Consider the following 24,050-nt stretch of genomic DNA (forward strand, 5'->3'; position numbering starts at 1 on the left):
AGTTTACCAATCACCGGGACTCTCAAGGAATATTGGGGCCTTCACATAATGAGTCTTAGAGATGTCATTCCCTTTATCATATCAGGAGCATGGCTTGCAAATATCTTCAAGAATCGTATCAATCGGGTTTGCATGGTTATCCACCGTGTGCCAATATATATCAATTTGGTTGTTCAATACTTTTTTCATGGTCACGCCCTTGGACTAAAAGTGTACTTAGCCTTGTATCAGGACTAAAAATACACCCAACAATTGTATGGTGCTTCTCGTCATAGAAATACTTAAAATAGCATAGTGTTAAGGGCATGACACCATTATCATGACGTCACGGGTGCTGCATTATAAGTTGTATCTGACTCAAATGACCTAGAAGGCGACATAAGTGTTCAACTCCCCTATCTTGAGATTCAGACAAATACTTCCAATGACCTTTGCAGTAGCTTGATTGAAGTCTTGTATCACCATATGTCTAGATTGAAGATTATTGATGTCCATACCTATCGCTTTCAAAGTTTTCAATAGGAGGAGGTTGATAAAAATTTGATGAAAAAAGGGTGTTGGGGGGTGGAAGTTAGAAAAGAGTAGCACTTGAAGTCGGTGTCCGGTTCTGAATCATGATTGAAGCTGTGTATCGCCGGTTGTCTGGATTGAACATTATTGATGTCCATTCCTATCGCTTTCAAAGTTTTCAAGAGGAGGAGGTTGATCGATGACCCTCAGTCTATCATTATCCTGGTAATATTATTTATGCTTGAAAATTTCGACAGAAGAAATGCGACCTCCATCTCGTTTTCACGTGCAAACTCATTGATAAGTGGGTAGAGGATAAGGGTCCCATCGAGTTATAATCTAGGCAAGGAATCGATCGTTCGACCGCTCTCGTATAGATTACTGGCTTGAGGGTCAAAGAAACCAAGGATCCACTAGAAAGAAAAGGGTTTCTAAATATATTAGAAATGAAATGAGGATAAGGTACGAAAGCTAACCTTCAACCAGTCCCCCCCAGACCCGGCAGCCGGAGTCGATGGCCGGTTCAGAATCATGCTTGGTGCACTGACTTTTTCTTGTCCTTCAGAATCCATCGGGTAGAAGAGATTGATATCATGGATATTAGTATATGATAGTATCGAGATTAGGATTTGAGGATGTTAGGGTTAGTTCTCGGGCTTAGGTCTCAAATCCAAAAGCGGAATATTGAATGCGACAAAGTTTGAGCTAGGGTTCAGAGTCTCTCATGGAGGTTGGATTGAAGCCAAGGACTCCTATTTTAGTGTCACAAAGATTCAAGCCAATCTGAGCCATCGATTTTCAGTGCCACTGGTGGCAACATTAGCGTTAGCACCAACAATACCACCATTTGGTGCCATCAATCATTTGAAGTAACTTCTATTATGCCATTGTTGTCAATGAATTATTACAGTGTGTGTAATATGCTTCCTTTCATCAATGTGAACATCGTTTCCGGTGGACAACTTACGATTGGGGTCACTGATTGGCGGCGGCAACACCACCACTGACATTGGCATTGCTACTAGCTACGCCACACTTCCCATTCTCCAATGGGCATTGCTGCCACTAACGAGGGTGTTGGCACTGCCAACACCACCCCGAATCACTTTATTGTTAATAATTGGTCCTTCCCATTTAATAGAAACACTATTTCAAATGTGTATGAGGGTGACTTTTGGTTGTGTTGCTACCCCTGACTCGAGCATTGGCACCACCAACTCCAGGCTTAATCATTCATTTTTCAATTATTTGTAATGTCTTTTAATGAAAATATTGTTCCATACATGTTAGAATTGCCCCGTTGCTAAGGTGTTGTTCCACGCATGTCGGCGTTGTCCGGTTGTTGGCGTTGACATGACTACCGTTGGCATGACCACTGTTATTGATGGTGTTACCACCCCTATCTTGGGCGTTTGTGCCACCAACGCCATGGTCTTGGGAGTCGCTGGTTCTTACATGGTCATCAACATATCCAAGTCATTGGCTTCGGTGGTCCTCTTTCAAGCTTGGTGGTCTTGATGCCAAGACTAAAATGATATTTTCCCAACAAATTTCCTGGGGCCAAAACTCCCAAACCGTACATCGTATTCAAACGATTATAGCCATTGGAAAGCTTGTGACGTTGAATTTCATATAAAAAATTATTTTGAGCCCAAAAGGTTGATTCTTGAAGGGTCTATGAGGCTCGGGTTTCAGGGTGCTAGTTTTTATAGTTCTAGATATCGGATTTGTGTACCATTTGTTGTCTGAGGTATCTAGGGCCTATGGTTCTGGGACGGCTTCAAGGTTCTTACGGTTCCAGGTCTTTGGCTTCCTAGGATTCCCGCAGCCGAGGATGGGGTGTCTACAAATATGAATGCCAAGCAAAGTCTCGGCTACCATGAGTAGGGGGTTACATGATCAGGTCCCCATTTACAAATTATTATCCGAGAAGGTGACAGGTATGGCATCGGCCAAAAGATCCCTCTCCACTTCAACCTAATCAACCTCAATTTGAAAGTATTTAGGTGAGGACAAAGCCTGTATGAGGGCGATCCTAAGCCCCTTGGACAACATGAGTGTGTCCTAGATGCTAAGGGTTGGAGGTATTCTTCACAAATGGGCAGTCACATTATACTTATTAAGACTATCAATAATGGCTCGCTGTTGTGACTTGCCTCGTGGTGGCATTAGAGGTTTTGTACATACGTCTGGGGGCAGCCCTGTATGCTTAGATGGGCCAGTATCTTTTGGCGGATTGGTTTTGGTGGTTTTCCCCCCGGATCTCAATTCGAGCTCCATAACTTGGGAGATAGGGTCAAGTTCTAGTATCGAGACCATATGGGATTCGTCTGCTTGCCCCTTTCCACTAGCCTCCTCAGCTATCATGGACTTTGGCATGAAGTCCTTCAGATTTGGCAGTGGGGGGAATGGTTGGCAATGGCTCTTCCTCATTGGGGTAAAGAGGCTGTAGTTTTCGGGCCTTGAGATAGGCATAGGTTGTGGAGGGTGGGGTTTCACTCCTCGTTCGGGCGGGCCTCTCCGTTTGCTTGGAATATATCAACGGTAGGGTAGTCGCGGATGAAAAATTAAAATTTGGAAATCAAGAATATATATATATGGTTGGTTAGTGACACCTGAGTTGCCTTCTCTCTCCCTCGATACTCGGTCTTAGGGTTTAGGGTTTAGGGTTCAGGGTTCCTAAACTCGGTCTTAGTAAGGATGGCACCCAGGTTTAGAAATCAAAACCATACCATACCATGGATTTGTGGATGACCAAGATTGCAATTTTTTTTTTTTTTGTGTTCTCAATGAACTGCAGTACTCAGATGTACAACATATCTGGAGTATTTGAGGTTTGCACTTTCAGAAGGGGTTACTTGAAGCACTACAAGGAAAAATTTGTATATCAGGTCGCTCTTCAATTTGAGGTGTTGTGTTTGATGCCATGGAACATGTATGAAGGTGTTTTTTTTCTTTTGGTAATTCATGGTGTTGTCTAATCTTGATTGGGAACATGTATCATTCTCATTTCTCTCAATATACAATGCTAATAAATAAGCATTGCTGGAGTTCAAAATATCATTTTATATGTATCTATTGCCCGATCTTGCTTGGCATTGCCCAAGACAATTTACCGCACTAGTATCAACATAGTGTACTCTATAAACCAGAATCTTTGATGAGGTCAAATATAAGGGTTAGCTTGGCTCTCTGGGAAAGATTTTCTTCAATATTCCAATGAGAGAGGTGATTGAAAGGTTATATATATAGCCCCTCCTTTTTATTTTCGCACATATTGTGGTTCGAAACGTATTTTGCCACATTCCCTTTGATATTACAACTACATCATTCACATACTACATTTCATGCAATTTAAAAATGGGATAATCTACAATTCACAGCCTCTTAAAATACAAATGTTAATATTATAAACGATTGTGAATGGTGGATTTTTTAACTATGTTGTTCCCTTTAAAACATAAATTTACTTTCTATGATATCTTTCTCATTGAATAATAATGTACATGCAACTGACACAAAAACAATGGGTACTTTTGTCATTTTAATAGGTACAAAGTTTAAATTTTTAATAAAAGACAAGAATATTGTATTAATAATGTTTCACAATGCTAACTTTCAAAAATATTATTGTATTGTTATAAAATTTCAAATATACACTTACATGATGATTAAAGAATTTACAAAAAAATGATTTTTTTATAAATACATATATCACAACATATCTTAACATTAACCTTTGTATTTTAAAAAATTATAAGGCTTTGATATTGCCATAAGTTTACAAATTACAAAGAGACCATTTACTTTTAGCATATATATTTGTGTCCTTACTTTGAAGAATATATATTGAATGGGGTCTTGAAAAGAGTACGAGATGAATAGGGTGTTATGGGTTTCCACATACTTTAAAATAGTATTTTAGAAAGAGAAATTTATATACGAATGGAAAGAAAGATGCAATGGTTCATATTTTGGGTCATGTTCTTATCTTAAACCACTCGATACAATTTTTTTTTATTATTATTTATTATTATTATTTATGTTTTAGGTGAGTTGAAAGTTGGACTTTCAAACCACCGAGTACCTTGGCTTCTTTGCATTTTAGGTCATTCAAATGTTAGACTTTCTTAGAATCCCAAAATATGGTATTTGCTGTGGGTTCTAAGCAAAAAAAATTTGATTTTGAAAAAAACAAAAAGCTAATATCGGGGTGGTCCTGGATTAATATAGCATATGGGAAAATTAGGAATAGGCTCAAGGCTAAGTGGTTAGGGCGGCACAACATTACAACGGAACATGTTGAATTCCATATTGATCACACCCCTTCCCCACCGAACGACCTGAAAAAAAAACATATCGGAAAATGGCTATAGAATTTTAGAAAACCTGAAAGAGAAAGGAAATGGAACAGTAGCTTCAAGGCTTTGAACGCGCCATCAAATTAAAAGAAGTAAACATTGTGTTCCAAAAGCAAACACACTTTTCCTCGAAAGGTAACAGAATGGAGAAACGGGGGCTTGAATGGTAAGGAACCCTATATCAAAGTCTGAATCCCGCGCTGATGTACAAGACAGAGATAGAGAGAATGGTATGGTTTGATATTGAAGAGTTAGTTTTAGTTGAACAAGGATTTTGGGTTGAGGCAGGGAATGAATTTTCTGCACTCTGATGGCGAAACATACTTTTGCTCCTCTAAACTTTCGATACATTCTTTTGTTGCTGTTGGGGGGATGATCATTCAGAGTGACTTAATGCAACCAGGGCCAACATCCCAGTTATAGTAGTAGTTGGGTTGGGAAGGACGACCATCATCATCCAGACATGGGATCAGGTAATTGTTGTCGTCGCTGCATCCTGCTCCATAGCGGCAGTTGATGGTTGAGAAGGGATGGCAGTCGCATTTCATGAGTGTATCATCATCCTCATCGCCATTATCCTCATAGTTGGTGGTTGTGGCATTCCCAACACATGCACTTGCGCTCTCCTCCCCTCCCACTGTAGATAGCTCCACTACCCCCGACTCCTCCCTCGCTGTCATCCCCCTCTCCCTCTCTCTCTCTCTGAGCTCTGCTCTCAGCTTCAAAACCTGAATGAAACACCGTAGAATTGTGAATGACAAAAGAAAAAGAAGAGAAAGGTGGTTTGACTGACCTCTTCATGCAGCTTCTGCTTCTCCTTAGAGACCAAGTGAAACTGATGCTTGAGTGAGTGGTAGAGATGCTCCACCTGCTTCGACTTCCACCTGGCTCGTCTGTTTTGGAACCACACAGCTACCTGGCGGGGATGCAGCCCCAACTCACCGGCCAGCCTCATCTTCCTTTCAGGTTGTAACTTGGTCTCTTCTTGGAAGCATTTCTCGAGAGATTCAATCTGTTCCTCACTCAACCTCCTCTTCCTTCCAGTTCCCCCTTCTTGCTTAAGGAACGCCCCCATTGCACCACCTGAAACTCAAACTCTCAGTCACATTAAATTATAATATAATAAATAATAAAGAGGCACTGGGAGAGAGGTACCTCCAGGTCCATCATTGTAGACAGCAGCCATAGAAGGGGAATGTGACCACCCTCCCCCTCCATAGGGCGGGAGTAGCAGGTTGCCATTCCATGGCATCATCATTTACCTACGAAACTCTCTCACTTAACTAGGGATGATGGATGGGTCCGTCAAAGAACAACATATATAAGCAAGGTGAGGGGAGAGTTGGAGGACCACCCACGGGAAGAATGATAGCCTAGGATGGGGCTACTTCTCCAATCCTTAATTTGGTTGTGAATGTGGGGACTCTGCTGGTAACCAGAGTAAGAGGGAGAGAGAGAGAGTGCAGTCCAGTTGCGAAGAAGGTGATGTGGTACTACTGCTACTGCTACTCCTACTCCTACTCCTACTCCTACTGCTACTCTTTCTTGCAGCATCATCATCTGTCGCCTTCTTCTTACTTTGTGGTCCTCCTTCCTCCCTTCGTCCTACCATTACCTTTTTCAAACTCTCACTGACACTTCTCTCCCTCTCTCTCTACACGCGCGAGCTCCTCGCTGCCTGCTGAAGCCATTGGTATTCTGAATGAATGAATTCGGAACCCCCCAACGCATACAACACCACTTAATGCAGCAGGACTTAGCTTCTTTTTTGGACTTGTTTTCCTGACTTCAATCCAAACCAAATGTGCATTGTGTCCTATTTATTCCTCTTCAACTCCCACTTTCGTTTACATTGCCGCTCAAAACTCACCTCACCCTTGTCGCTTCAAACACTTAAATCCCTGCAACTTCATCCTAAAATGCTTCTCAAGAAAAACCACCTCATACTGTTTAAGTGTAAATAAATAGCTATTTACATACGGCCACCTTTCATGTCCCTACAGTACCATTTTACATATAAATTACAAGGATTTTTTTACCCCGCCAATTACCACCTCAAAAAGAAGGAACTATTATTTCACAAGCCACACACTCTCTCTTTCGTGGTTTGGATACCATACATTGTTATTTACCTATCCGGTAGTACTGATATCAAACAATAAAATATATTCTAATGTTTCTGATACCGGACAGCATTTGGAATTCCCCAAAACCCCATCCGGCCCTTTTTTCCATTATTTCTTCTCTTCTCTCTCTATCCTCTCTTTCTCTACCTGTGGAGCGGCCGTCTGAAGCTCTCACATCTTTAGGCAGGTTTTGCATCCACAGATTTACTTTGTTTTTTTTTTTATGGACCTTTCCATCATTTTTGGACCTACCGAATCAATAACTCTAGGGCTTTAATAGTTAATCCAATCATCGAGAAATTTATACAAATGTGTAATCGTTGTACACATCTTTTCACACCAATTGGTATAAAGAAATTCCCACACTTAATCACAAAGGGAAAAGTTCTTTCAACATGCCCTAAATGCTATCGCAATAATTGTAGTTTTGATTAAGATTGGGCAGGATATTATATTTTAGGGAAATAAATTAGGTGGTCTTCTTGGTCGTGGGATCGTCGTTCATTTGTTTCTGTTAAATCCGGAATTTGATTTACCCCAAAATCTCAAATCTTGTTTACTATTATAGACTAACTAAAAAGAACTAGATGACAAAATTTGGAGCTTCCTATTTTATAGGCCATAATGTTGAGCTCTCAAATACATTTTTATTTTCCGTTTCGTTTGGTTGGGATCCATTGAAGATTTTTGAGAAAATATTAGGTCACATAGATCCCCCTAACTACAATTGGATACCACAAAGCCTATTCTTTTTAACCGAAGATAAAACCCGGCAGAGTATTCGCAACGTTCATAGCGAACTGGCAAGAGGAAAATTTTCTCGTTTTCTTAACATTCATCCTAACTGAGGTAAGGTAAAATATACAATTCTCCGTCTGAGGCACCCAAAAAACCCTTATCAATAGATGGTGTCGATGCCCAATGTTCCCTTCTGTTAATAAGCCCCATCAGTGTTGAACTAACATCCGCTAACCGTTGAAAGTACAGGACAGACCCATTGTTCTGTCATGAAGTCCAATCAGGGAAGAGCAGCTAACCTCCATTGACCATTGAAGGTACAGAACGGTGGGTGGTTGGTTACTACTATATATAAAGGGAAAAAGTTTATATAAGGTTGCAACCTTAAAATATAATGTACCTAAAAAATCCATCGAAAAAAATTGTTTTAATATTGCAAATCCCTTTAATTGGTCATCTTGACATTGAGACGAATGACTATGAAAAAAAAAGATTTTTGAGTCCCAGAAATAATGCATATTACAACACATTATCTAAACAGCCTATTTTCAAGATTTTCATATATTTATAGATCTATTTGATTTTAATCATTTTTGGAGTTTAAAATTTTATAATTAGATATGAAAATAAGTTTTGAGATAATCTTAAGAATATTTTATATCACAATTATATGTTATGATAAAATTTGAATTGTTTATTATCGCAACCTTATGGAAACCACACCCATATATAAATATGGGGAGTAATCTGATCCTATAAATGAACAAGTTATTCTCATTCTTGGAGAAGTATATACAGAAAGTATACACCTTTAAATAATAAAAAGGACGTAATTTTCAGGATTAAACGAGTGTCCAAAGACTTTGCATAAGCTCTCAGCACCTGTTCTCAAAGTATCCTACAGAAACTATACTTACACTACATGCAATCAAAGAAACCTAATTTTCAGTATGTTGGCCTGCAAGGGCACAATGACAAATAATCACAAAGGATATCAGAGAATTAACAGCGACCCTGGCACATGCACATTTTGCCCGAATATCACGTACTAGTAATCTAAAGATTGTAATGCAGTTTGTACACCAAAGCCCAATACAATTGTACATGCAAATTAGCATTAAGTGTCTGTCATGAATCAAATCTTCCATCAAGTCACTTGATAAAATAAAGTGCGGCACTTGGGATCGCAAAATCTCTTTTAGCTTTCAGTTCCAGTAGTAAGAAGGGACCCCTGCCGCTCTCATGACAGGAACTTCTGTGAAAAGTGTTGAAGCGTAGAAGTCACGTAGTTGTAGACACAAATGTGAAACAATGTATGATAAACTACCTCCACAAATCGAGATTGATGTACCAGATGCCTGTGCCAACTAGTCAAGAAAAATGGTGAATTTAACATGAAAACGAGAACAACTTGTCACAATTCTGATGTCCTCAGCTCTCGTACCTCTCTGGGCATCAAATTTTACCTGCAGTGTGACTTAAGCTTATGAACCACGGCTCCCCCTAGAGCACTTGGGATTTTACTTCCCAACCCATTGAGCAAAGGGGGTTATATGATGTTTGGGTCACACACATAATTGTACGCCTCAACCCTTGAGAATAGGGGTTGCTGATTGGATCAAAATCATAAAACATCTCAAATAAAACATACTGAAAGCTGCATACTGAAAGCCAAAAATCTCCTACAATCATCCTAGGACATGGTTTACAACAAAAACATTTTCCCAAGTATGAACTGGTGTATCACACATATACACACATCTGGATAGATCACTTTTTCTTATCACCCACAAATATTTTAAAATGCTCTCCTACTCCACAAGTTGTCAAACTCTTATCCCCTACAGTCATTAGGAATGATGGAAACAGAATCTACACAAAGACCTCCTTTGGAATGCGTGCAGTCAATTTGTTTCATAGAAAATCTGATTTCTGTCCAAGAATCTGAGTCACTGACAATGAATTTACCTACCTGATAATCTACCCAACATCCACGTGCAGAACCCCCCATACTATCCTTGTCATGTCCATCTAGACAGCACTCACATGAATCTTGCTGCCCATCTGCTGTAGATAGTTCAAAACGAACAGGCTTTAAATCCCATCCATGAGTGTGCTCAAAGTTACAAACACGCCGGCGCAACCTTCTAGAAGGTCTTCCCAGGTGTACCCTGAATGATAGATTGTACAATCCTGCAGGAAGACGAAACTTCAGTTGCCCATCTACTTCAAACCACCAAATTTGCTGAAGATATGCCACAACACGGAACCTGAATATAAAAGAGTGAGAGAGTTCAGGCAAGTCCAGCTCAAGACCTTTTTTTGGATAGTAGTCTAGCTCAAGACTTGGTCATAAACTTAACACCACAGTTAGGTAGAAAGAAATATTACCTAATATTCCTGCTTTCAGTGACATGTCCATCCATATAATGCAAGGACCATATAAAGATAAACATCAAAAAATCAAAAAATTCATGGAACTGGGACCAGCAAACTCCCCCCACCCACCTCAATAGATCAAGTAGAGCTGGGAAGAAAATGTGAGGTTTTAGTTCCACTTTTCAAATTATTGTTGTCTTTTTCTAATTTTGTTGCCAAAATGAGATCCTCATATGTAAAATCTTTTCAAAGTGGCTTTACACTATAGTATAAGCCAGTTGGCTTATATAATCTCTTTTTCCAATATTTGTGTGTGTATATGCTCGCATGTGTGTGTGGAAACCTTATGTGTTTACATGGACATAAAGTCATGCGTCTAGAAAACCACAGTCGGCCGATCTTGTTGGGAAGGTCAAGAGAAAGAAAGCAAAGAACAATGTCACAAGGTGACGCATGCTGTATTTGTCAAATAATAATTAATGCATAACATTGTTGAAAGCTGGGAAGGAAATGTGAAATTTTTTTTGATAAAGTTAACCTTAAGGAAATATGAGATTTTAGTTACACTTTTCAGATTATTTTTGTCTTTTTTAATTTTTGTTGCCAAAATGAGATCCTCATATGCAAAATCTTTTCAAAGTGGCTTTATGCTATAGTATAAGCTAGTTGGCTTATAAAAACTCTTTTTCCAGTGTGTGTGTGTGTGTGGAAACCTTGTGTTTACACGGACATAAAATCATGTGTCTAGAAAACCACAGTTGGCCGATCTTGTTGGGAAGGTTAGGAGAAGCAAAGAACAATGTCACAAGGTGATGCTAGTTATATTTTTCAAGCAATAATTAATGCACGACATCGTTGACAGCTCACTTCTATCCATTAGATTAAGATCAAGAGTTAGCATGTCTTCAAACACATAAATTATAGAAACATTACAATGAACCCATGGGATTCTTTGAAACAAAACTAGTTGAAAGTAATATATTTTATGTCAAATTTCAAAGCGAACAATATAATGGCAAACTATCAAATTTTTTAATGCAAGTATGATTTGTCACTTTCTTTAAGATAAGAGATGGATATAGTTTTCCAAAGGAAAAAGTATACATACTTTGTAAGTTCTCTAATATTGAAAAACATGACAGATTCCTTACGGAAGTATTACATCCACTTTATAATGTTTTAAATATTATAAACTATTTAGACAGATATCTAACAACCTATCATATGCTAAATAGATATTGTTGGAATTTGGTTGGGTGGTGTACTTGAAGAAACCATATCTAAGAAAAGAGAACTCTTAAGAGGAATATCATTATTATCGATCAAGAGTATATAGAGTGTGTGACCCATGTGTGCCCCACAGTCCCATCCTTGTGGGCCCTACACATATGGGAGGTTGGTTCTTATCCCCCTCCACGTGGGTCCCTCCTAAAAAAATGAATTTTAAAATTCCAGAAATCTCCTTATAGGGTTTTTTAAGCAAACAAAGATATTTTAAAATCTGAAAAAAAATATCCAAAAAATCACAGTAACACAATTTTAGTTAAAAATGATATTTCTCGAGTTCCACAAAAATCTAAAACGCACTGAAATACAACTTAGAAGTGGATAGCTACCTAATAGGTCAAAAAACAAATGAATGTCAGGGCACTCCACCTAAACCAGAATCCATGATCCACTACTGTCTTCTCAAACCAACTCTACAGAACCCATGACCTACAATCAAATGCAAGGGCTCATGATTGGTCTATCAAAGTTAGCCAATAAATAGTGGAACCATAGTCCCAATATGTGAATTATAAGTTCACCCCTTAAGAGCAAGTCAAATGCACACATTAATATAGTACATGTATCCCTCTATATAGAGTTGCTTCTCAAAATGCAGTTGTCATATGTACATGCCATGCAAAACTTTTGCTGAGGATTTTGGCCCTTGGTCTCACAAGCCCTACCTCCGCACATAGGAGTCTACTACATAGCTCCCCTGGCCAATAAACAACGTCCCTGGGCATCCCTCCGACCTCAACAAGCAATGACCCACAATAAATCCTCAATGATAGAGCCACATAACTAGGAGTAAGGGCATTGGACATGACCTAGGCCATAGACCGCCCAACTCTAAAGCAGTCACCACAGTACACTCTCACTGAAGTACACAAATCACTCTAAATAATTTTATTTACAAGCTCTCTATGCCTTTAAAAGACCACAAACCCTGACAATATGTTTATAGGAATTGGTTGGAGTTAGAGGTAGATGTAGATTTATTTAATGTGCTCACAGATACAGAGTACAAATTCTGAAGTCATAGATTTGTGTTGAAAGATACTCTAGAAATATTGAAGTGAAGAAAAACGAGCCATGAAGAGGAATTCAAAGTCACATTCTTGTGTATTCCCTTTTAGTCATAAAGATACGTGGGTGAGTACGAGGGTTAGTTCTCATGTACTGATTTGGTATTGTGATATGGAGCTGCACAAGAAGCACAAAATCCTATATCATAATCCAAGCATTAATTCCATGAGAAACAAGTTTGTTTTATAGAGATCTCTAACTTATTTGGAATTTTTGTCACAAATCAACATATGTTGGATTATAGGAATGTAAATTGCGAATTCCAAATGCGTTGGATGGAAAACACATAAGTGGTCCAAGGAGATTGAATAAACTAACACGCTAAGGTCCACTTTGGACGGACAATTGAGTATGAGTAAAATTATTTTAGCCAATAAGAGAGTCATGGAACAATTTAGTATGACATTTGGTCCACTCCAGCAGGCCCAAAAGAACATGGTAGGAAGTAGTGAGAAAATATATGGGAGTTATGTCCTCACTGAGGGTATGACCCTCGATAAAGAAGAATGGCAGACCAAGATTCATATAGCCAACCCCAAATAGTAGGGAAAAGGCTGTGATGATGATGATGATGATGATGATTTGGTCCACTCCAGCCTAGTCATGAGAAAACCCCATTCTACTCCTTGTTTATTTCTAAAATGTTGCATAACGCCACAATTAACTATCAAAGTTACAAATAGAGAACTTGTTCTTCATTAGTTCTTGATTATAGGTACTCAAGCAAATCATTTACTCAAAAACAAGTTGTCCATCCAAACTCACCCTAACAGAGTTGTATGTGATGTGTCTACAATCTACTTTGGTATTAATTAGATACATAGCCACATGTATACTTGGGCTTTCTAAGAAACTGTATAAAACATTGAGGTCTAAAGGACAATCATAGTTTACTATACCAAAGAGGTGCACATAAAATAAGCACAAGAGCACACTTGTGCTAATAACATTACCACCTTTTGATAGTTGAGGAACAAGTGATATCAAATCCCAAAAAAATCAAGGAGAGGATCTCTCGCTATCTAGAACCATTGATCCAGTACTGCTGCAAATGGCAACAAATTATGATTGCGAATCATCATTATGGCATCACAATACAGCAATAAAATATCAGCTTCCACAAATGCTTTGTGAACAACTGGGAGAAAACCAATAGGCTAATAAAAAAGGCTTTGTCATCAGCCATGTGGCATCTCCTAGCCAAATACTTGTGAAGTGTCCAAGTCTTGAGTTTTTTTTTTTTTTATAATGAAAAGAAAAAAAATAAAAAGGGAAGGTGTTAAAGTGAATCCCATACCTAGTTGGTTTGAGTTTTATCAAGCAATGTTTGATAATTACTGTCAGAAGTCAGAACCCAAAACTCACCCAAAAATAAAAAACAAAAAGGGAAGGTGTTAAAAGTGAGTCCCCACTTAACTCTACAAGCCCTCGTCAGACTTGCATGAGTTCATTGTGGAACTCCTAAATTCGTGTAACAACTTAACCCAAAAAAAAAGAATCAGCTAACTCCTAAATTCGTGTAACAACTTAACCTAAAAAAACGAATCAGCTCAAGTTGCCAATTTTCACAGCATCGAAACTTAGACATTTCTTCCCCCTCCAAGGCCCAAAGCAATCTCAAAAGCAAAACCCTTAAAACCATTACCATTTAGACAAATTTTCATGAAGATTCATTAATTTAGCGATAATTCTTTAAGGTACAGAAAAACTCCCACAAGTTGCTAGCACAACAAAGGGCAAATGTAGGATTTTAAGGCCAGAAAAATATCCAGAAAATTTTCCAAAAGTTTCCAAAAAAAAATATTTCTGAACATTTTCATTAAAGGTAGGCCATGGAAAACATTGTATTTTGGGAAATTAGGATCCTTAAGGAGTTTGTTCTCAACAATTTGGGCACTCCACTTCGCTAGGTCTAGGACCCCCGGTCACTTTCTCGAAATTAGCCCAATGGGACCCATAACCCACAATCCCTAGTAGGAGCGTCATGCTTGGCCCTCAAAGCTAAGCCAGTAGGAGACTATGTTCCAGACATAAAGTGGATTGCAGATGGTCCCCAAGGACATACACTCTCGGGATGTGAAGGAACTCTCTCCGGCACATGTGCATGTCCCTTCTCAGTGGATCTACCTCAGAGAGAGCGGCTTCTTATTCTACATTTATCATGAATAAGATCATAGTCAGGGATTTGGCTCATGTCCTCTCATAGCCAATCCTTCTTGCACAAGGCTCAATCACACATAATCACAAACACGAATCTCGATCGACATCTTGTCACTCATAGTATCGTAGTGCCCTGGCTTATATCAATCATGAGGCGAAACCCTCAAACCCTTCATGGTATAATGCCCCTAAACAGAGCTTCACGATCCGGTGTTTAGTTACTCTATGGACCCACTTTGGATCCCAGTTCACACATATCCGGCGAGTCACACATCCTCAGTCACTCCCACTGTGACCAAGAGACACAAAATCTTGGCGTCAAGGCCTTGAAAGACCACAACCCCAACATTAAGACTTGTCTTCCATAATTTCCTGCAATTTCAGGTTGAGCACCCTCTAGTCCAAAGACCATAACTCCAAAAGTAAATGATATTCTTGATAGAATTTTTTCGTATGGAAAAGATTCAAAATGGGACAAATAGACTGAGAAATTGTAACAAAATTCTGGTCATATGGTCTCTAAGAAACTGTGACTCAGTGAGTTAGTTTCCTGACAGTTCAGCAGAAAATTCAGGGGTGACCACCCTATGACAAAACTGCCATAACTCCCAAATTATGAGGACTTTTCTCTGAGGTTTTGTTTTTCTAAAACTAGATTCAGTTTCCTAAAAGAATTAGTAGACCCCTTACGATCCCATACCATTCGATAGTCCAAAAACTCCACGTCAAATACCTCAATGTTCCTGGAGTTTTGATATACGGAACTGGCACCCTTCAAAGATTGTCCCATAACTCCCAAACTACGAAAGATATTCACAAGGGGCTTCTCTACATTAAAGTAGACTCAAAACCAGATTAATTAGTTAAGGTCTCCCACACAAAACATCTTTGAAACAGGGATTCCCACACTGTTCAAAAACAGCAATGATTTCTGGAAATTCTGTCCAAAGTTCCATTGTCACACACAAGGGCATAAGGCTTCACCAAAAGTCAAGGGGTTTGGGCAAACAACTCTGGCCACCATAACGAGACTAGTGCACACCTAGTACAATTCATGAACGGAACCAAGTAGGGACCTTACTTGGAGCACCTGCTCTAATACCACTTGTCAGGGTGGCTAGGGTGTACACTCAAGTATTATAACCTTAAAAACTCTAGCCTCTCTATAAATATCAAACTTTTTTAAACCCCAAATACACTTGATTCTAGAGTGCGAAAAAACCCCAACATGGTCCTTTTAAAAGAGTTAGAGAGAGAGCTAGGAAAGAGGGATGCCCCCCCTTCTCCTTCCATATTTCTTCTATCTTGGAGCCTATGTTACTAGTTGGTCTTCGAGCTTGGAAGGAAGCTTTTGGGTGAGCTTTGGACTTGGTTCTATTGCTGTCTCAGTCCTTACAGCAAGGTAGTTAGGCCCTTCAGTCATTTTTCCTTGGTTCAAGCATTTCCCCTTTTATGCATACATATTGCTACATTGAGTGAATAAAGCATGTATTGACTTGAATCCTTTTCCTCACCTCTTGGGCTAGTTTTCTTTGCTGTAAATTTTTGCAATTTTCATCTAACGTGGCAGCAAGATAATAGCTTTCCCCTCATCCTGAAAGTGATTTTTTACAAGGAATGATTACACCTAGTGTTTCAAAAAGCGGACTGCCCAGCACCTGGGCACCCAAAAAAAGCGGATATCCCTGGGCGCCCCCCTAGGCGCCTGGGAACCCGCCCTGGACCCCCCTGACCGCCTAGCGCTTTTTGAAACACTGATTACACCCAAATTTCCTCTATAATTCCATTAAGAGTTGCATGCACCATAAACCAATTTGTGCTACACATGCCATCAATTTTACAAGCATAAGTTCAATTTGATTGCTTGGGGTTTTACTTGAGTTTTGCCTTGTTGATTAATTGTCCTACAATTTGGATTAAAAACAGGTCCTTCACATCTTGCTATCTGACTGAGTTATCTAAAGGGTTGTGTTTAAGACCTTAATCAGCAAAATTGGTTTGTAAAGAAGGCTTCCCATGAACTATAGACTATGTGCACTACTTTCAAGTTGATTATGTAATTGAGATTGGGCCAATTTGATGTCTTTGAATGTGGACCACACCCATCAAATTACTCCCACTCAATCAAACAAGGTTATATACTCAGAATATTTCGAAACGGGTTTGTGGCAAAATGCATATGTTTATTTCAAAAGACCATGTGAGGGTGTATTCAAGGCAAAATCGCTAAGAAATCCCATCCAAAGGTCCAAAGGGGTAACTAGCTTATTAGAGTTAATCCACACAGACATTTGTGGCCTAATGAGTGTATCAACCAAGACCCGATTTGGCTTTTCCCAAGATCTTAATAAAAAGATTTCAATGTAACCCAACATTGGGACATTGGAGGGCTGTCAAGAGAATAATGAGATCATGTATTTTCTTGAGGCAAAGGAGGATAGGCGAGCCAACTCGCTTGAGGGATCGAAAGGATTGGTCCATATGGTAATTCCTAACCCTTACCTAATGTGGATTCTAGTGTTTTAGGTTGTGGGGTTGGGGGAAACATCAATTCAACACCTAGTTCTTCTAAGGCCATGGGAAAAGGTAAATCTAAGAAAAAGAAAAATAAGATAGGGTAAGGATAGGCCACCTCCCACTTTTTACCCACAAAATGAGCCACACTATGAGACTAGACCGCCTGTAAAGGCAACTATGGCTGAGGCCCTTAGCCTCCCCTCAAGATATCTCCCAAGTGCAATGCTTTCGATGTGAGAAATATAGCCACTCCACAAAGACTTGCCGATTCACATCTCCTCCTCTCGCTTTACCACCACCGCGTAATGATACCTATAGGGCTCGCCGTGCATCCGGTTTGGCCACAAGGAAAGAGAGAGTTTGTGTAGTCATTGGGTTGCTAGAGGGGAAAGCCGGGCTTGGTGTCATGACTCAAGTGCCACTGTTCATGTGGCAAACACCACAACCGGATTCCGATCTTTCAAGGAGTATGAGTGTAGAAAATGTCACATCCATATGGGGGGTAACCAACGGGGGAATGTAATGGGTGTGGGGAACTATGTAATGGGATTGCCTAATAGGGAGAACTTTTTTTTATCCAACACCCTCTATGCACCCAGCATGTGCAAGAGCCTTATCTCAATTTCTAAACTCGCTTTTGGCGGTTTCCCCACTCTCTTCAAGGGGAACAAGGCCTACGCGCGTGAGGGTGGCACTGATGAGATGTGCTTTTTGTAGGCCACATGGCCAATGGACATTATGAAGTGGAAATGAGGGCACCTTTCGCTTATGTCTCGGATGTTATGGATGATTGGGATTTATGGCACCTACGCCTAGGACACATAGGCATATATCGAATGGAAAGACAAGAGATAGAGGATAGAGAGATCGAAGTGGCTTATATCCTTACTTTGGCTATGCACACAGACCTCATGATTACAGAGTTGGTGGCTAATATGGTTTCAAGGCATGTTGTTGGTATGGGTTTAAGAAAAGTTGAGAACTAAAGGAAAGATAAAATCTAAATGGCTATGTATATGTGCATGCATGAGCTTATATGGTTATGTGTGATGAGATATCGCAACGCCTCGAAAGGCCAAGTGGGAGAATGATGGGATTGTGACTTTTCAAGGCTTTGACACCAAGATTTTCTATAGTCCTTGGTCACAGTGAGAGTGATTGAGAACGTATGACTTGTCGGATCTGTGAGAATTAGGATCCAAAGTTGGTGTCCATAGAGTCACTAAACCCTCAGGGTATGAGCCTTGGTTTGGGAAAAGTATATAGAGAAGGCTTTGAGGGTGTTCCTTGATCAGGATTCGTGAGATTGCCTCATGAGATATGAGCCAGTGCCTTATGATGCTATGTATGTATTTGGATATGGATTTTGATTGCGATAGTGTGCGATTGTGAGCCACATGTGAGAAGGACTGGCTCCGAGGGGACATAAGCCAAATCCCTGACCATGGTCCTACTTACAGCATGTGCATGACAGTTGCATAACGGGAAGCTGTGCTCTCTCAAGTAGATTCACTGAGGAGGGACATGCACATGTGCTAGAGAGAGATCCCCCACATCCCAAGAGTGTATGTCCTCGGGGGACCACCTGCAATCTACTTTATGTCAGCAACCCAGTTGCCTATTGGGTTAGCATTGATGGGCCAAGCATGAAGCCCCTGCTAGAGACTACAGGCCATGGGTCCCATTAGGCTAAATTAGAAAAATCGACAGGGGGTTCCAGACCTAACTGAGTCGATTGCCTAAACCGTGAGACCAAACCACTTAAGGATCCTTACTCCCAAAATATAATTTTTTACATGCCCTGCGTTTAATAAAAATGTTGAAAAAGGCCAGAAATAATTTTTTAATTTTTTTAGAAATTTTGCTGAATATTTTCTGGTCAAAATATTCCACCTTTGCCCTTTGTTGGGTGTCCAATGGGCCCCATGGGGGTACCTAGGTGGCTGTTGACATCAGCCACACATCAGCCAAGGCCCTAATGAGTGGGTGACATCTGCCCTAATGTGTGGGACGTCCTCCTCTCTTTGCTGAGGACTATTTTGGTATTTTTATTCTTTTCATTCATGTGTAAGTGTAGGAGCTTGTGTGAGATTTGGATATTTTGAGAAAAGATAGATATTTTAAGAAAAGATTTGAGATTTTTAAGAAAAAAAAAATTCCTTGATTTAGGGAACCTTAAACCAATAGATGACCTAGATCTAAAATAACTTTTATGGTTTCATTCTCCCATTGCTTACTTTTATAAACTTATGACACCACATGTGTGAGGGGATGAGGTGTTGAGAGTGAAAGCTTTTGAATTTCAAAATTCATATTGAACTTAAGAGTATTTTTTAATACATTTGAGGGGCATGCCCTCATAAAGCTTTTTCTCACACTTCATTAAAAATGGCAAAGGCAATTTAGATAATGTATTTTTCTTACATTTTGGACTTAAATTAAGTTGCAAATTTGGAGTGATTTCTCAGTCATATGTAAGGATAAGGTGGCTAATTCAAGATACACGTCATGATAGTTAGGTGTAGATTGGAAGGCTAGGACGAAGCCTCTCCAAGCCCTTAAAACTCTAAATGAATGGTTTAGATTTAATCCACCTTATAGCTAAACTTAAAAACCCTAGCCTCTCACTATATTTCTCCCATATGGAGCCTATGTTGCTAGTTGGTCTTAAAGCTTGAAAGGAAGCTTTTGGGTGAACTGTAGGCTTGGTTCTATTCCTGTCTCAGACCTTCATATACCAAGGTATTTTGGTCCCTACATCATTTTTCCTTGGTTAAATCATTCCCCCTTTCATGAATAGAACATGCATTGACTTGAGTCCTTTTTCTCACCCCATGGGCTAGTTTTCTTTTTGCTGTAAATTTCTGCAACTTTTAGAAATTAAAGAAGGTACCAGACCGATGCTCAGATTGTACAAACAGAAATTCAAGAAATCTCCTATCAAGAGGGGGCAAAGGAGAAAAAAGTAAAAGAAAAGAGATAGGAGAAAGAAAAGAAGTTCACCAAAACCAGAAGAGGGTTGTGGGGTAGAGAAGAGCTTTACTCAGTGCTAGGCAGCTAATAAAATGAGAAACCTTGAGATAGAGTAGACGGGTGAGGGAAGAAAAAAAGAGAAATTCCAGGGAGTTGTGAAGTAGGATGCACCGAGGTGGTAGGTTGTGAAGGGGAGGGGAGATAGAGGGGGATAGTGAGATACAAGAGTTACACGTGAAAGAGTGAGAGAGAGTAATTAAAAGTTGTAAAGATCTGAAGATGAGATGGAATTTGGTTCAGGGGTAGAAAGAGAGGACAAAATGATAGAGGTAGAATTATTAGACATAGAAGAGAAAGTGACAGGTGGGAATGGTTGCCCGGTCAAAGCAATTGCAAAGCAGCTAACTAGAGCCAAATGGAGAAGTCGAGACACTCCACTTGTTGGTCCGCTAACTGGAGACCTAAGAGTTTTTATTGATCCTTTTGTTGGAAGCATTTGTATATCTTCAAGTAAGATAATGGGAGGAATAAGAATGATAAGGTGGAACTGCAATGGTTATGCAGACTTTGTTTGTCATCCAAACATGCCAAGACTTTAGGTTGGCTGTAAAATCATCAGTGAACTTAATGACAGCAAGTTCAAGGTAATCTAGACCCCATTCTGAGATAAAATTATCACATTTTTATGGCATAGAGGCCCATCATCATCCACTATCTTCTGATTACCTTGGGATAACCTGATGGTATCTAGTAATATTGGCTACCAGTTCTATGAAGAGGGCCAAGCTGCGATAACTAATCCTATAGTTCCACTAAATTCAAAAACATGTTTCACAAAGCTGGAGATTGTGGTCCAGGCCAACCAAAGCTTTTAGCTGTCAAAGACCGTGATGGTTAAAGAAGCTGAAACTATTGGAGATTCCAAAATCCTAATCAAAATATGAAAATTCGCAAACAAACATGACGATAAAACAGACTTAAATTTCAAAATACATAGTATATTTCAATGATGATCATTTTGCAATTGAATATTACTGTACTTTTATCATGTGACTGTCATATTGGTTCCCTTATTATGTCTATATTTCGCATGGATGAGAAGTTAAAAACCTTGTGTTATGCAGTAACAACAGATCGTTTTTACTTTCTTTCTTTTTTCCCCCGTTTTTGATCAGTATGCAGTGACAACGGATTCTTATGGGTTTCTATATTAAACAGAAGACAGTAAAAACAGTTGTTCCCAAATTAATTCCTGCTATACCCATGTTGTTCTGCATCCTGTGCAAACTTTGATTTTCTTTTCTATGAACCATGAATATTTCTGTTGGGAGAAAGTAAATTTATGAAAAGTCCAGGTCAGACTGGGCATTGTTTTCTTCCTTTTCAGGTGGCAATGGATCATTTTAGTGGGATTTCTTTGTCAGGTCATTTTCGAACCACAGAAAGACAAACTTCAACAAGCTGTTCTTTTTTGGTCGACCAAGCATACAACTCTACTTCATAGATAGGTAGGATTGTGTGGAAATGGAAATAAATAAATAAAAGTACAAACATTGGCTGAGTGGGATATTTTTTTGAGAAGAACATTCGATGAGTAGGATATTTTTTTGAGAAGAACATTCGATAAGTAGGATATTATGAACATGTATGTCAAAAGTTTTACCTGGATTCCTCAGTAGGGAGCAAGTTCCAATATCTGCGATCCTCAATTCCTGTTATGCACATGGCTTTTGCTGAAATGGACAAGCAAACTGCACCTGTATTTCTCTCCAGCCATACTAACTGGAGTAGGTATGAGTCAGTGAAACTGAGAGAAAAAACCATGTACAGAAGTAGGCAACATCTTGCTTAGATGACAAAAATACCCCATACCTACTATTAACCAAAGTGAGATACGACTTAAATAAAAATAAAAATAATGAGATAGATTGTTTTCTTTCTTATTTCTTCTAACTGACAAGGATAGAAACCAAACCAAAACCTCACCTGGTGATTGATAAAGTACTTGTAGACAGAAATTGCAATGGTCAAGGAGCAGAACAACTAAAAAAATTTTGGACAGATGCCCCTAAAAATAAAAAATATACAATAATTGTCTTCCCACCAGTGCTAAAGCTTTGAACAATTTAACCTAATAAAAAAAAAATGCTCTGAGAAATTTCAAAGACCCTACAGCAACCCGCTTGGATATCTGCACCATGAAACAAAAGAAGGGGCTGAAATGAATTTGAGAGGGAAGAGAAAACAAAAGCAATGCTGAGTCCGACCATCTCCTTTGCCTCCAAGAAAACAATACATTCTGGTTCAGGGAAAGCAAGGTGCAGTGGTCATATTTATTTATGAAAAACATTCTGATTGAGGCGGCAAAAACAGTTTAGGAAAGGCAATTTCTCAAAAACAGTTTAGGAAAGGCAAATGTTAAGGGTTCATTTTATTAATTAAATGAAAGTAGGTAGATAAAAAGTGCCGGCCTTTCTCGTGCTGCTTAGCTAATACGTGGATATCGAGGGGGAAGAGGAGTGAGCATGAGGAGGCAGAGTAATGGGTGGTTTGAAACTGATGTAATTTTACGTTGCACGGAGAAAAAGAATCTAAATGAAAACAATCTCATGAAAAACACAACAAGAATCTCATGAAAAACATAACAAAAATGAGGAGGAGAGAAGCATTAGTTAGGTAGGTGTGTAGGTGAGATGATAAGTACCTTGGTACCATTGTCAAAGGGGAGGGGGCGAGTGAGGAAGGCGAAGATATCCTTCTTTGCGGTAAGTGGGGCAGGGGCAGGGGCAGGGGCTTGGGTTTGGGCTTGCGCTTGGGCTTGGGTTTGAGGAGTAGAGAGGAGTTGCAGAAGAAATTGCCAATTGGGGGGAAGTTTGGAGTTCCAGACAGAGTCAGAGGAAGAGGCAGCCCTGAAGGCCCTGTTGAGGCGTGCCAGGTTACAAATCTCAGGAGGGGTCAGGTACTTCAACACGCCCGCAACGCAACTCTCTGGTATGTCACCCAGCCCAGGCGGCCGCCCTCCTCCTCCTCCTGCGCTGTTCTCCGTCAGGCTCGAAAGGGTGGCACCCATCCCGCACAAACACACCTTTCTGTTTGCTCTGTCTCACCCACGCCACAAACGCATCTATCCTCAACACACAAAACCCTAAACCACCAATTCACGACGACTGCCGTGCCCGTCAGTTGGCTGGTTGGTCCCTTGATATTTCTATCTCTACAAGCAACACATGAATACAGGCAGTAGTGTGTGCGCATCTATTGCAATGGTGATGTCCGAGGTGGAGGGGACCACTCACTCCTCTTGGCAGTGGCAGGCGCAGGAGCAGGAGCAGGAGCAGGAGCAGGAGCATGTAGAATAATAAAACGCGAACACGCCAACCACTGGTACCCCTCTCTCAAGCAAATGCGAATCAAACCTTTTCCAGATCCCCCTCCCTCCATCGCCACCAAACCATATATATTATTATTACTCATAAATAATTAAATGTAGGCTGTTGGTCAGTCCACGTTCCATCGGAACATGCAATCCAAAAATTGATCTTACGACTTTGGAAGGAGAACCTCGTCCATCCCCATTCAATCCCCTCTGAACCTCATCCTTTTTAATAGTCAATCGCTCGTGCTCTCCCTCGCATCACCCTTCTGCTCGCTCTTTCTCTCTCTCCACATAGATTACACTATTGGGAACCATTGGACAATCTCCATCAAATTTGACAGGCATAGAGTTTAACAAAATTTCTTTTCAACTTCGAGCTTGGCGAATGGAATAAATTTAGCCACTTAGTCTCACATCAGGCAATCAAGATTGATTGTGACTTCTATTTACCAAAAATAAAATAAATTATTTCACTACCATTTCAATAATAAAATAATTCATTTGTAAGAATTACGTTCGGGCTTCTGTGACTAGTTGATATCAAGCAATGCTACA

At 39.7% G+C, this 24,050-nt stretch overlaps 2 protein-coding genes across 4 annotated transcripts; both read right to left on the reverse strand.

Annotated features, from left to right (window-relative positions):
• Window positions 1-4,926: 4,926 nt before the first annotated feature.
• LOC18441501 (homeobox-leucine zipper protein ATHB-21) lies at window positions 4,927-6,314 on the reverse strand. Of its 2 annotated transcripts, none has more exons than XM_006851731.3 (3): window positions 6,027-6,314; window positions 5,665-5,954; window positions 4,927-5,599 (listed from the first exon to the last, which is right to left on the reverse strand). In XM_006851731.3, exons 1-3 carry the CDS (start codon window positions 6,127-6,129, stop codon window positions 5,252-5,254), a joined length of 741 nt encoding a protein of 246 aa, XP_006851793.1. In that variant the 5' UTR covers window positions 6,130-6,314; the 3' UTR covers window positions 4,927-5,251. The 2 variants fall into 2 exon arrangements, with proteins under 2 accessions (XP_006851793.1, XP_088707968.1); XM_088851842.1 differs by having other exon boundaries at window positions 5,665-5,924; window positions 6,027-6,239.
• Window positions 6,315-8,763: 2,449 nt separating this feature from the next.
• Window positions 8,764-23,551, reverse strand: LOC18441500 (F-box protein PP2-A15). 2 transcript variants are annotated; one of them, XM_088851841.1, is made up of 3 exons: window positions 22,824-23,551; window positions 21,783-21,901; window positions 8,764-9,928 (listed from the first exon to the last, which is right to left on the reverse strand). In XM_088851841.1, exons 1-3 carry the CDS (start codon window positions 23,187-23,189, stop codon window positions 9,883-9,885), a joined length of 531 nt encoding a protein of 176 aa, XP_088707967.1. In that variant the 5' UTR covers window positions 23,190-23,551; the 3' UTR covers window positions 8,764-9,882. The 2 variants fall into 2 exon arrangements, with proteins under 2 accessions (XP_088707967.1, XP_011625996.1); XM_011627694.3 differs by having other exon boundaries at window positions 8,764-10,005.
• Between the last annotated feature and the right edge of the window lie 499 nt (window positions 23,552-24,050).

The sequence above is a fragment of the Amborella trichopoda genome, chromosome 11 (assembly GCF_054954075.1).
Source record: "Amborella trichopoda isolate Santa Cruz 75 chromosome 11, AtrichopodaSantaCruz75HAP2 v2.0, whole genome shotgun sequence".
Taxonomy (NCBI): Eukaryota; Viridiplantae; Streptophyta; class Magnoliopsida; order Amborellales; family Amborellaceae; genus Amborella; species Amborella trichopoda.

Excerpts from the sequence above, each read along its gene's own strand:
- LOC18441501 (XM_006851731.3), bottom strand. The coding sequence starts at position 6,129 with ATGATGATGCCATGGAATGGCAACCTGCTACTCCCGCCCTATGGAGGG. Across the intron at positions 5,955-6,026 it reads CTACAATGATGGACCTGGAG|GTGGTGCAATGGGGGCGTTC; the intron begins GTACCTCTCTCC and ends TTTGAGTTTCAG. Across the intron at positions 5,600-5,664 it reads AGCAGAAGCTGCATGAAGAG|GTTTTGAAGCTGAGAGCAGA; the intron begins GTCAGTCAAACC and ends TGTTTCATTCAG.
- LOC18441500 (XM_011627694.3), bottom strand. The coding sequence starts at position 23,189 with ATGGGTGCCACCCTTTCGAGCCTGACGGAGAACAGCGCAGGAGGAGGA. Across the intron at positions 21,902-22,823 it reads CCTTTGACAATGGTACCAAG|TTAGTATGGCTGGAGAGAAA; the intron begins GTACTTATCATC and ends TACCTACTCCAG. Across the intron at positions 10,006-21,782 it reads CTCCCTACTGAGGAATCCAG|GTTCCGTGTTGTGGCATATC; the intron begins GTAAAACTTTTG and ends TTTTATATTCAG.